Source organism: Oreochromis niloticus, linkage group LG2 (assembly GCF_001858045.2).
Source record: "Oreochromis niloticus isolate F11D_XX linkage group LG2, O_niloticus_UMD_NMBU, whole genome shotgun sequence".
Lineage (NCBI taxonomy): Eukaryota > Metazoa > Chordata > Actinopteri > Cichliformes > Cichlidae > Oreochromis > Oreochromis niloticus.
Genome location: NC_031966.2, coordinates 25,707,616 through 25,720,731, shown reverse-complemented (window position 1 = coordinate 25,720,731; position 13,116 = coordinate 25,707,616). Strand labels below are relative to the sequence as shown.

Below are 13,116 nucleotides of genomic sequence, written 5' to 3'. Positions count from 1 at the left end.
ACAGCTGAACAGATACATTTGCAAATATCAGTAGAGTAATACTTCAGTAGAGTAATACTTCCTTATATGACACACATTAAGAGTGTAATAAAATAAGCTATTTATTTAATAATTTTTTTACTGTCAATAAGACAGAGCAAATAAGTAAAAATGTGAATAAATAAATGCAAAGTCTAAAAAGTTCACTTTAATTGCTTATCTCTGTTACAAAAATCTCATGCATAACAGCTGTTTTATTAGCCACAGCTTGGCCTGTGCACCCAGTACAGTATAGAGGATATGAAATTTATAGTGATCAAAGTAAAACCCATATTACATAAGAGATTCATTAATCTTAATTACAAAAAAAAAGAAAAGGTAATTCATGTCCTGGGCTATATGTTGTATACAAGGTTGCTAGAGGTTGCCAAAGTCAGATATCTTGTAAAGGTCAGGTCAGTTTATTTCCTGGTCATGCTACACCAACACTTTTACCATGATAACTTAGATTTTGTCCATATAAACTTTGTCTAGCACCAAGTGTTCGTCAATGTCCCTCATCAAACTGTCATACTGTAGCTTTACTTACGCAGGTAACACCCTGATTGTAATAACATGTGTAATAACATTTGTCTTGATGCATGCTCAGTTATCCAGGTAAGAATATACCAAAAGGTTGATTCTGTTCATCTGGACGTAGCGTTTTTGATGGGAGAAACGTTTCGTAACTCATCCAAGTGACTACTTCAGTCTCAGCTGACTGTAGGTTTCCCCAACCTTATAAACATTACATTTTCATAATAACTGAAGCCAGCCCACTGAATGAACAATGAGCTGTGATGTCAGTTCTTTGATCTTTAATATGAAATTGCCATTATCACTGATCAAAGACCACTGATCAATGATCAGTACACCTACAGGCCAGTGGACACCCTTTCAATGATGAGGATGCACACATTCTGGACAGGGAGGAACGCTGGTTTGAGCGCGGAGTCAAGGAGATCACTTACGTGAAAAGGGAAAGACCATCTCTGAATCGAGGAGGGGCCTAAGGGAACATCTTTCATCATCTTACAATGCTGTGATTGCAGCCATTCCCCAACTTGCTGTGAATGGTACTCATGGCCATTTATCAATGGTATTTGATCAGTGGCCATGACAATTTGCATATTAATGATCAAGGAACTGACCTCAAATGTACTGTTTATAAGAGACTGAAGAAGTAACGTGGATGAGTGACGAAATGTTTCTCCCACTGAAAACGCTACATCCAGATGAACAGAATCAACCTTTTGAGATGTAATAACATTATATCAAAAATCATGGCCCTAACATTATCAGATTTTGTTGTCATAAAGAAAAGCAAGAGAAATGTTAGTGCAATGTTGAGAGGAATTAGCTTCTATGTTTTATATGTGTACCTGGTGCCAGGTATTGCAATTTCAAAAAGGATTATTAATAGATTAAAGGACAGCTTGTAATAATTCTGATGGCTACTCACATGAGTCCATGATTGGTTTGTGTGTCCGTATTGTCATGTGCCACAATAACAAAAATCACGCTTGTGATTGCAAAATACCACAGGCACTTAGTCTTTAATAAATAGTAAAAATTAACTTCTGTTTCATATATACATGTATTGTACAAGAAGACTTGTAGATGCAGTTGCCGCACATTAGATGCACAAACAAAAAAACTTTTATACAAAAAAACATAAAGATAACAAACTGGCCTTCAAAGTATTTCTTTGGATAGAGATATAAAAAGCCTTGCATAGTTTACTTTTACTTTTTCCTATAGAAATGAATGCATGAGGGACATTGCTTTTAGCAGTAGTGACAAACAAAGCACCCTTGAATGTAAAAATGTTTTAATAAAAATGTATATTTTTTCTTTTTCTCTGGTTATTTTTTGGTACTGCTTACCTTAATGATATATTATAATTTACTATTTAAGCACCAAGTATTCGGCAATGTCCCTCATCAAACTGTCATACTGTAGCTTTACTTCCTGAGAGATAAGTAACTGCTCTGGAAATGACAACAGAATCCAACCAGTGTAAACTTTTGCAATTTAGTTTGCAATTAAGTGAAATAGAAGCTAAATGTCTGGTTTTATCATATTGCTTTGAGTATTGGCCACTTGACTGAAATGTATTCATATACTGTGCAAACTGCAGTCCTGGGCTATAATATGAAATGGGATAGAAATTTGGATTCTAGGTGGTAGATTTTGTTGCCGTGCGAGTGTCAGTACCATTGTACTTTTTAAAAAAAATCTACATTATCACTGAATTCTTAAACAACACAAAGGGTGGTTTAAGGAGACAAAAGCTGGGCTTTGTAAAGGGCTGGTAATATTGGATGTACATTTTTTTTTTTATCCCTTCTGCTTTTCTTTATTGTGTGTACACAGGCAAGGCGATTTGCAGCAATCTGTACCCTAAAGGGCTTTACTCAAAGCAACGGTGCAAACATTTGACTGATATGACAGCTTTTTTTCCCCCTTTCTTTTTGTGGTGGAACTACCCATTAGAAAGCATTGCGGCAGATAAGCGGTGTTTTCAGACAAAGTGTTCATCTCTATAAGAGAAATGATAAGGGTTGGTTTATTGTACTGCATGGGCTCTCTTCATCCTCAGGAGAAAGTTTCGCTTCTCCTCTAGGAGCTCCTGAATGCGTTTGTTCCTGGTTCTTTCTCTAAGGTTGATCCGATGCTTTGGGATCAAGTTGTTCTGAGAGATGTCGCTCTCCGAGTTGATGACCCTGCTGTAAAAAACATCAATCGAGTTGTCCTCACTGTTTTTCTCAGCACTTCGTGGAGGCCTTAGAGTGGAGATGGTGGTGGTGAGGGTTGTTGGGTTTGTCTTTGTACCTGTGGTGGGAGGTGAGGCAGTACCTGTGTTTGAAGATGTTGTGTCAACAGGTATGTTCGCAGGGATGTACTCCGCCTGATCCAGCCAGGGTGAAGAGCTTAGCTCTGTCATGTCGTCTCCATTTATGATTGGGAATGCCATGGTGAGGCTGTCCTCTATCACCATGGTGTTACTGACCACTCCCACATTTCTGTAGGACACCGTGATGTCATCACCGCTGGGATTGCTACCATTGTCTTCTGAAGAGGGAGGGAGAGTAGTTGTGTAATAACGTGTTTTCTTTTTTGGATAAGTCTTTACCACCTTAAATCTACTCTTATCAACTTTGGCTTTTGAGTTTACGCCACTTTTGCTATAGGACACTGTGATGTCATCACTACTGGGATTGTTATCACTGGTGACTGAAACATCAACGCTTTTAGTCACTGGCACATCGATGTGAGGGATGGCTTCATTGGGCATTGTGACATCCTCGACAAAACTGTTTTCAGTTGGTATTACGAGATCATCAAAAGTACTTAGTGTTGTTGTTCCAGCATTTGCACTGTCATAGTACCACGATGGAGTTTCATCTGTAGCTTCCATGCTATTACTGACATATGGGGCATTGATTCTTGATTTAGGGAAAAGGGAGATCATTGCTGTACCAGTAATGCTTGAAGAAATAGTAGAAGAAAGATCTTCTATTGGGTGCTGTTGACTTGAATAGGGAGGGAAAGTAGTTGTGTAATAATGTGTTTTCTTTTTTGGATAAGTCTTTACCACCTTAAATCTACTCTTGTTAACCTTGGCCTTTTTTAATACGTTTGTGCCGCTTTTAGTGTAAGACACTGTGATGTCACCACCATCGTGATTGTTGCTACTGGTAACTGAAACATCAACGCTTTTAGTCACTGGGACATCTATGTAAGGCACGGCTTCACTGGGCATGGTGACATCCTCGACCAAACTGTTTTCAGTGGGTATTACGAGATCATCGAAGGTACTGAGTGTTGTTGGTCCAGTATTCGTGCTGTCATGGTACCACAATGGAGTTTCATTTGTAACTTCTATGTTATTATTGTTGTATGGGACATTGTTTCTTGACTCAGGGAAAAGGGAGCTTATCGCTGTATCAGTAATTCTGGAAGAAATAGTAGAAAAAAAGTCCTCTGTTGGTGGTTGCTTGGTTGAAGGAGTAGTTGTGTAATGACGTGTTTTCTTTTTTGGAAAAGTCTTTACCACCTTAAATATATTCTGATTAACTTTTGTCTGTGAGTTTAAGCCACTTTTGGGTGCTGGTTTTGGGTTCTTTGGTGGCTCGTGCTTTGTAACTTTTATCTTTGGTTCAGTTTTCTTTTGAGTATTGGACTTCGGTGGAGCATCCTTTTTAGGGGAAGGTTTAATTTTTTCCCCTGGAGTCTTTTTTGGGGGTTTATTTGCTGAAGTTGCCTTTTTGGGAGCAGTGCTTGATGAAGTAGTCTTTTTTTCGGGAGTAGTGTTTGGTGGAGTAGTCTTTTTTGGAGACGTGATAGCAGGAATAATCTTTTTGAGGGTAGCGTTTGATGGAGTAGTCTTTTTGGGAGCATTGTTTGATGGAGTAATCTTTTTGGGAGCATTGTTTGATGGAGTAATCTTTTTGGGCGTAGATTTGGATGGAGTAGTCTTTTTTGGAGAAGTGTTCAATGGAGTATTCTTTTTAAGAGTGGTTTTTACTGGAGTAGTCTTTTTGGGAGCATTGTTTGATGGAGTAGTCTTTTTCGGAGTAGTGCTCGATGGAGTAGTCTTTTTTGGAGAAGTGTGTCCCGAGGTGACCTTTTTTGGAGTACTGTTTGATTTCTTCTTGGGATTGAGCTTTGGTAAAGAGGGTTTTCCTGGAATGCTCTTTGGGTTTGTATTCTTTTTTGGATTCTGCTCTGTTGGACTCGTCTTTTTCAAGGTTTTCTTTGGCGGAATAGTCTTCTTAGGCTTGGAGTTTTGTAGGATGTCTGTGTTTTTACTGTTTTCTGCTGGCTGTGTCATTGGCAGAGTGGTTGTTGTTGTGTCCATTTTCAAACCAAATGTTACTGGTGTATTTGTAGACGTGTGCACCAGACTTTCAGTGCTGTTGTTTATGTCTGGAGGAGGCAAAGGCAGAGGATATGTAGTAACACTGGGAATGGTTGTGGACTCCCTGGTGATTACTATGGAAGAAGTTGTAGGGGAAACAGGGGCCCTGGTGGTAGCCGGTGAATGAATGGTAATCATTTCTGCGGTACTCAGTGGGGTGGAATGAGGAGCTGTAGGGGTAGATGTAGGAGGATGAGCAGTAGACGCTGGACTGATGGTAGAAACTGATGTGATGACAGCTTTGGAGGGTTGTAAGGTGGTGAAGCCAGAGCTTGGGATGCTTGTGGTTGGAGGAGATGTAACTGTGATGGATGTGGCTCTGGGGGTGGAGCTGGGGACAGGAACTATGTTAGGGACATTGCTGCAGGATTTGCAGCATATGCGCTGGTAGTCCGGTAGAGAGCAGTAGCGCTTCAGCATCTCCATGCGACATAAGACAGACCGGTCTCCATGACAACGGCCTGTAAACAAAAAAAACAGAAAGCTGAACAGAGAGGTAGAAGCTACAATAATATGTGTGTGTGTGAGATTGCTCTATGCCAAAGAATGTGAACAAAACTATATTGTTACAAATTGGCATTACTCTCAAGTTACGCATACATAAATCCATGCACATGTGAGTGAAAGTGCGTGTTGGTTTCACGCTGTTAGAAGTATAATAATAGAATAAAGCCAGACCACTAGCAGAGGATGCAGGAAGGAGAAAAAAGGAGAAAAATCCACACATCAAGAGCATTGATGAGACTCATCCAGAGCAACTGAAATGGGAAAATAAGGGTCGCCAGTCTTGTGTTGCACCTATAAGAGATTAGGATTTTTCATCTAATTCTGGCTTCCGCTCATGTGTTTCTTCATGTTTTTTCAGACGTGCAACATTTTTAGTTCAATATTAAGTCTACTGCTTGACTTGTACCCTTTTTGTACCATGCCAGTCAAAAAATAACCACTTTCTTATTGCAGTATATACCAATCTGACAAAAAATCTAACCAGTGAACATTCCCATTAGGAGAAAGATCACACTTTTTAAAACGATTTTTATTGATACAACTTTGCTTTTGAGAATGACAGGAACTGAAACAATGAGATGTACGCCCCGCCCTCCCCTCTCAATATATAGATATATTTTTTTTCTTAAGAAAAATAATTCAACTGTATCGAAAGTTACAAGTTCACAGTCACTTTGGTAAAACACTTGATTACTTGGAAATCAACCAGTCAATCTGTTTATCGATTGAAGAAGAAAAAAAACAAAAGAAAACAAACAAAGATGAAATACATAAATGATATTTGCTGCTTAAATAAAATACATAATTTTCATGATGATGTAAAAACTGGAATGGCACATTAAGTGTCATATGAAACATTTACAAAACATTAATAAAATTTCCCTGATAAATCAAAGTGCATATAGACGCAGTGCACGTAGTCCATCTGAATGTTTCTTCAACGTTAGCCAAACGTTAGCCAGCCCCACGCAGCAGGCCAGTGAAGCCACGAAACAGTTACCCATAGTATAGAATATTATAGAAGAAGATAACAGTCATGAACATTATTAAATACAGTCAACACCAATGTTATATACAGTATCGCACTGCTAGGTCTGGCTTGGTCTCATACAGTCCAACTCCAGCAGAAGGAAACCTTGGATAGCTCGCTACATAGTCACAACAGAAATATGTGTTCACAATACAATGACAAGTCTGAAGTGTTTTTTTTTTCTTTCTTTTTTCTTATTCTTTTTTCTTTTTTCTAGATGCCACATGTGTCAATACCCTAGGCCCTTGGAAACCCTTCCCAGCAGTCGGACATTGGTCCAACATCATCTTGGTAGGTTTGATGGTTGGCGGGTGTGAGTTTGTTACGTTGGTTTGAAGCTGCCTCTATTCCGAGTGAAACTTTGAATGAGTAAAGCCATCTCTTTCACAGATAAATGCCATTACATTCAATCCAAGATAAGGCATTGTTCATGTTTTCAATGTTCACCAAAAAAAAAATGAGATCATCGGACGCTCTAAAATCAAAGTTTATGAGGTATTTCTGTATCTGATCGCAATGTGTAAAAGCCCAAATGATGAAGCACCCTCTCACACACACACACATGCACGCGCGCACACACACAGACATACACAATCACACAAACACGCAACGATTAAGGACGCTCATTCATCTAACGCATACATCTTCCCAAGCACACATGCACAAAGACGCGCACCCACACCCACACACACACACACACACACACCAGTGCACTCATGCACGGATCGATACAAACACACAGGTGATGGACGCAAATGTGCATGACAAAACGTGATCCTGGCCGTAAAGAAAACGAGAAGCAACAGTAAACCACTGATCCATCTGAGAAAATGGAGAGGCAAATAACTGACCAAGTCCTGCATAATATAGGTCTAACCCTTTCCCCCAAAACACTTTACCTTTATTAAATATTCATCTGTATTCATGTAAAATCAATAAAAAAATACACATAACAGTCAAGGATCTAAGCGATCAATAGCAGTCCAAAGATTTTAGGCAAATAAGCTACAGCTTATTCATGGTAAAACATTATTAATATTATTGTTACTCATATAGATTTATATTTATAGTTATATATATAAATACAAATATATTTATAGATGTATTTGTTTAAAGTCTGCAAGCACAAATAAGCTGCATTTATTGAACTTTTGTATAACAGTCAAAGAGAGGATGGCTGATGATGAGGTGAAATGGGAAGCAACCTCAATTGGTCAAACTACCCTGTTTTTTTTTTTCTTTCTTCCTCTTCTTCTTTTTTTTTTTTTTTGAGTCGTCACCTCAGAAGACCCTCCCACAAAAATCAAAAGGTTTGCTGACTTCACTTCCTGTCCCTGTGCTGAGTTCCTGTCAATCTGAGAATGGAACGTGGGATGAGACACCATTCTCATCCCCAAATGGAACCAATATGTCAGATGAGCACTTTAGCAAAGATGTCCTCAGATCACATTCACAGTAAAGCTTTCATATTATATATATATGTATATATATATATTTTTTCTATATAGATATTTATACCTTTTCTGTTTATTTTGACACCTGTTTCTCCCCCACATTGACAATGCGCTACAAAAAGAAAAAAGCGCAGCTGCATGATAGCACGCAGCTAGCTCGCGCAAATCACGGCCGCCGAATGCAGAGGGGGGGGGTCCCCTCGCACGTGAACGGCTCTTCGACACATCTCAGGAGATGCCAATGAAAACCTCGCCTTGCCACTACGAAATCCTTTTCACATCAAATTTTTTGTTGATCTTTTGAATTTTCGACTGGCCAGCGGTTACAACACAATGCTCCACAAAGGAGACAGAGAGAGAGAGAGAGCTAGAGAGACAGAGAAAGAGAGAGAGAGAGAGACAGAGCAAGAGAGAACCAACTAGCACACGCAGGAGCCAGAAACCTCCCCCAGTCAGAGCCGTCTCAGACACAGAGAGAGAGAGAGAGAGAGACAACATCCCCCCCCACCCAAAAGAGAAGCGAAAGCTTTTGCCGCTCGCTCACGGGCGTGGCACAGGCACAAGGCTTGGGGCAGGGGCGGGTCAGGGGGCCAGCCGGGGCCGGCCCTGCAGGGACAGGAGGACAGAAATGGGCAGGGCCCAGCAGAGGACAGACATGCAGCTGCAGCTGCTGCTGTGGAGGCCAGGCTGGGAACTATAGAGGGAGGTTTTACGTGAGGAGATCTTCGGGAAGTTGGGGTTGGGGCGTGACAGCCACTGGATCAAAATGTTGCCGTTCTTGTTGAGGTCTGGTGGGCCCTCTGCAGAGAAACATGGAGAGAGGCATAGAAACATTAAGAACGACTATAAGGGAACATTTGCAATATGTAACTTCTACACTTATGCCAGGGGCTAAGTCTAGTTTGGTTTTATCTGTTTATTAAATATATTACACCTCCAGAATGTGTCTCTGACATTTCAGCTGAAAATACGACAGAAATCGGTTCAGTTTGAACTGACATATTTACGTGCAATGACAGCGACTATGTGACAATTTATTACATGGTCGCGGCACATCATGTGTTGAAATTATATGTGTATTATCATGCCAACAATACCAGCTGAAGGCCATTTTCAAGCTTTGCCAAATTACCTATTGGTGACATGAGCACAATCTCCATACTCAGATTGCATGGTGATTGTGTAATGGTGGCTCAAAGCAAGAACAGGACTCTCACTTGTTAGACTACTTTAATTAATCTTGATTAGGTTAGTCAAGCAGTTTTACTTCATCTGTAGTTACATGTTTAGGCAAGTAGCTGGTTAGGAGTAGGACTTGTCACAGAAATAACTGCATGTAAAACATAAAAAAAGAAAAGTGGTGCTGTTGTAAGCATAGGCACTACACAAAAGACCGACACAGCCCCTCAATGATTTGTGGAATCGGTGCTCATTCATGCAAATATCAGCCAATGACATGGCAATTAAATGCATTTATGCATGTACACATGGTCAAAACCAGTGAGCAGTAGTTCTCTGGGAGAAAATGCTTTGTTGATGCCTGTTGTCTGCTTTAAAGTGATAGGAAGGTAACTCAAATGAGCACCTGTTACAACCAAGGTATACAATGAATACCTCTCAGTGCACAACACATTCAATCTTGAAGCAAATGGGCTACAGCAGCAGAAGACCACACTGGGTGCCTCCACAAGTCACACAGTCTCACCAACACTGGACAATAGAAGATTGTCCAGTTTTGTTCAGAAAACAAGTTTCAATTTTTGTTGAAGGATTCAGATGATAGGGTCAAATGTTGGTGTAAACAACACAAAAGCATGGATCCGTCCATCTTATATCACTTTTTAGGTGTGGGGACACCACAGCCAGATTGAGTATTATTACTGACCGCGACCATCCCTTTATGACAGCAGTGTACCCATTCTCTGATGGTTGCTTCCAGCAAAATAACGTGCCATATTACAAAGCTAAAACAATCTCAAACTGGTTTCTTGGATCTAATAGTGAGTTCACTGTACTCAAATGGTCTCCACAGTTACCAGATATCAATCAAATACAGCACCTGTGGGATGTGGCGGAACAAGGAAATCACATCATGGAACTGTGTGATGCTGTCATGTCATTATGGCCCAAAATCTCTGAGAAATGTTTCCAACAACTTGTTGAATCTATGCCATGGAGAACTAAGACAGCTCTGAAAGCAAAAGGGGCTCTAACCGGGGTTCTAGCAAGGTGTACCTAATGAAGTGGCAGGTGAGTACCCTGGACATTTTAAACCTATAAAAAATACTCACATTTAATGAAAAACGTCAAGTCAAAGGCATCATTTTGTGCCTCATTTTAGGGGCATGCATTTGTGAGCGTGGACTCGCACGACACTTACTGGAACATGGTGTCAGGCGACAAACTCTTATGGTGTCTGGCTTACTGTCGAGACACAGGCCGATGGTGTTGTCCGTGGTGTGACACAAAGCCTGTCTCTGCTGAGTCCCATTACCGCATGTCACTGAGCACTAGGGACACAAGAAATAAACACACACAATGCAAAAAATCACCACAAACTACCAGTGTTGGGCACGTTACTTTGAAAACGTAATTAATTATAGTTACTAGTTACTTCTTCAAAAAAGTAACTGAGTTAGTATTCTAAAAGTAATTAATTACTTGAAAAGTAACTATTTCGTTACTTTAAAAAAAAAAATGTTTAACCCTCTAGGGTCCAGGGTACAATTGGCCATTTTTAACTACTTTTGATTTTCCCTCCACATTTTACCTTTAAAAACTATTTACTTTGCCTTGTTTGGTATCATTCTTTTCAGCACAACCTCGCGTGCCTGAATTTACAGTTATGTTTTCATTTTGACATACTGTATTAACACAATTGATCTAAAATCAGACAAAAAACATAAAATCTGAGTAGAAAAAGTTATATTTTTACTGTAACAACCACAAACATGTTTATTGAATCATATTTCATAACTTTAGATGCAAATATAAATTGTCAATTTTAAAATCCTATGCACAAGTTTTGCAAACAACAAAGTTATTTGCAGCAATTTACCTTTTACCCTTTTTTTAAAACAACCATTTCAAACTATTTACAGAACAATCAGCTGTTCTTCAATAAGATGCCACACAAATTATTTGTGCCACTCCAAAAAAAATAATTTCTGTCCACTACAAAGGAGAACATCACAGCCTGATACCTGCAGGTCTGACAGCAGCAGGTGTATCACTCCTGTTTTTTACCTGGAGACAGCAGTCACCTCATTGTTCTGACACACAACACAAAACTATCCACAACACTACACACTAACTACACAAGACAACACATTAACTACACAAGACAACACATTAACTACACACTCCAAACACGCTAAACTTCACAAATCTCTCACATCTCGAAAGTCGCTCTCTCTTTTTCTGCTGTCTTTCTCTCTCTCTCTCTCTCCGTCACTCCTAAAACTTCCCCCTCTTCCTAAACAACGAAATGTCATGTTGCCATATCATTTTTTGATTGGTCGCCGAGATTACTTACAGCTACTTCCGTGCAACTGATATAAGATACGGTAAGCTGAAGACAGCTTCAACAGTCTGTTGAAAAATAGTAACGCCACCGCACCGCATTTTCTTATTAGTAACGGTAACGGCATTGTAACGATAGAAATAGTAATTAGTTAGATTAAAGTACCGCTGTTAGCAACGCCGTTAATCCCATCACTGCTAACTACTTACAAAATGTGAACAAAGTGCGAGCATCTTGAAGGTTCTAGTTTAGCCTACATACCTGTGACCACTGTCCAACTCTCCACTGGGTGGGGCAGGAAAATCGGTTGCAGGATCTGCGCGACTCTGGACGGTTGTCGTTGCAGTGTTTGTTGTGAATAGCACGCGTTTTGTTGTCATGCGAAGGTTGGACGCAGCTCACCGATCGGACTTGCATGCCCGTCTTTCCACATGGCTTGCTGCAGTTCTGCCACTCCCCCGTCACCCAGCTGGAGAATAAATAACAGCAAAGACAGGAAAGAGCGCCGAGGGCCATCAAAACATATCAACCACAAAGGAGAACAAAGGGCGACCTGAACGCAGAAAAAGTTGGTTTAATCCGAGTGTGGATTCCTACTGTAAGTCATATTTTCACAGATGTTGTGCTTCTCATGTGAACACATACATGGGAGGAGGGCAGGCCTTCTGGTTGCAGTCCCTCATGCCACCTCTCGGTTTCATGTTGGACTTGTTACAGAACCTTTTATGAACCATCTTGCTGTCGACTTTTCTTCTGCAGCCGTATCGCAGGTGCTGTTTTCCTAAAAAAGGGTGGAAAAATCAGACAAGTCATAGAAACAACGGTTTCACCATAAGAATTTTCTTTGTTCTACTGTACCTCCACCACAAGGCTTAGAGCATTCAGACCAGTTCTTTGGGGCCCATTCATAAGCGCTGTCCTCCACTAGCATGTTGTTCTGAATTCCAGAGTCAGAGTCTGTTCTCAACAAGTACTTGTACGACAAATTTACATCCTCATCCCCGTGTAGTTTCATCTAAAATCCGACAGATCATCATAAAATTAATGAAGGAATCTAGATAATGCATAATTTCAACTACAAAAGGTGATATTATGAGATTATTATGAAATTTAGGTCATTATAGATTCATTTTTAAAGCCATGTTGTTGCGTACCATGATCAGAACTCCATGTCTGAGAGGCCCGGTTGACTGAAGGGTCTCCTTGTCATTGTCATTCTCATATTCCCACTCCACGCCCTTCTCTATGACTGAGTAGAATTCTGGCTTCTCCATGTCCCCGTTTATGAAGAACTGTCCTGATGCCACATTTTTCACCACTGCAGATGGGAGAAAAATTGACAACACTGCAATGAGCAAATCTACATTCCAGAATTTGGCACAGAAGCAAAAGCTAGATTTTAAAATACCTAGAGTGTGCGAGGTGGCTTTCAGCTCTTGGATCAGTAAGTGACGCGTTCCCCGGGGGATTTCGAGAACTTTGAGGAACCCTGAAATAAAACAGATATCTGGTTTGTGCTAAAAAGTCAGTTTTACTGTTTCATACCAAAGAATTGCACCAAAGCCAGTAAAGCTCCCTTTCTAATTTCAATTAAATATCCTTGCACACTACTGAAAATCCCTTTAGTCTTGATTATTTTCATCCAGGGAAAACATCTGAT

At 40.1% G+C, this 13,116-nt stretch overlaps 1 protein-coding gene across 1 annotated transcript in view; it reads right to left on the bottom strand.

Annotated features, from left to right (window-relative positions):
* Window positions 1-172: 172 nt before the first annotated feature.
* LOC100693470 (A disintegrin and metalloproteinase with thrombospondin motifs 2) overlaps window positions 173-13,116 on the bottom strand; it is a 141,221-nt gene continuing 128,277 nt past the window's right edge. The window contains exons 15-22 of the mRNA XM_019367007.2: window positions 12,865-12,945; window positions 12,611-12,774; window positions 12,315-12,471; window positions 12,102-12,237; window positions 11,718-11,925; window positions 10,314-10,443; window positions 8,647-8,733; window positions 173-5,403 (exon numbers count right to left, since the gene is read on the bottom strand). Coding sequence (XP_019222552.1) covers window positions 2,588-5,403; window positions 8,647-8,733; window positions 10,314-10,443; window positions 11,718-11,925; window positions 12,102-12,237; window positions 12,315-12,471; window positions 12,611-12,774; window positions 12,865-12,945 — 3,779 coding nt within the window. The 3' untranslated portion in view covers window positions 173-2,587. The remainder of the gene's footprint in view (window positions 5,404-8,646; window positions 8,734-10,313; window positions 10,444-11,717; window positions 11,926-12,101; window positions 12,238-12,314; window positions 12,472-12,610; window positions 12,775-12,864; window positions 12,946-13,116) is intronic.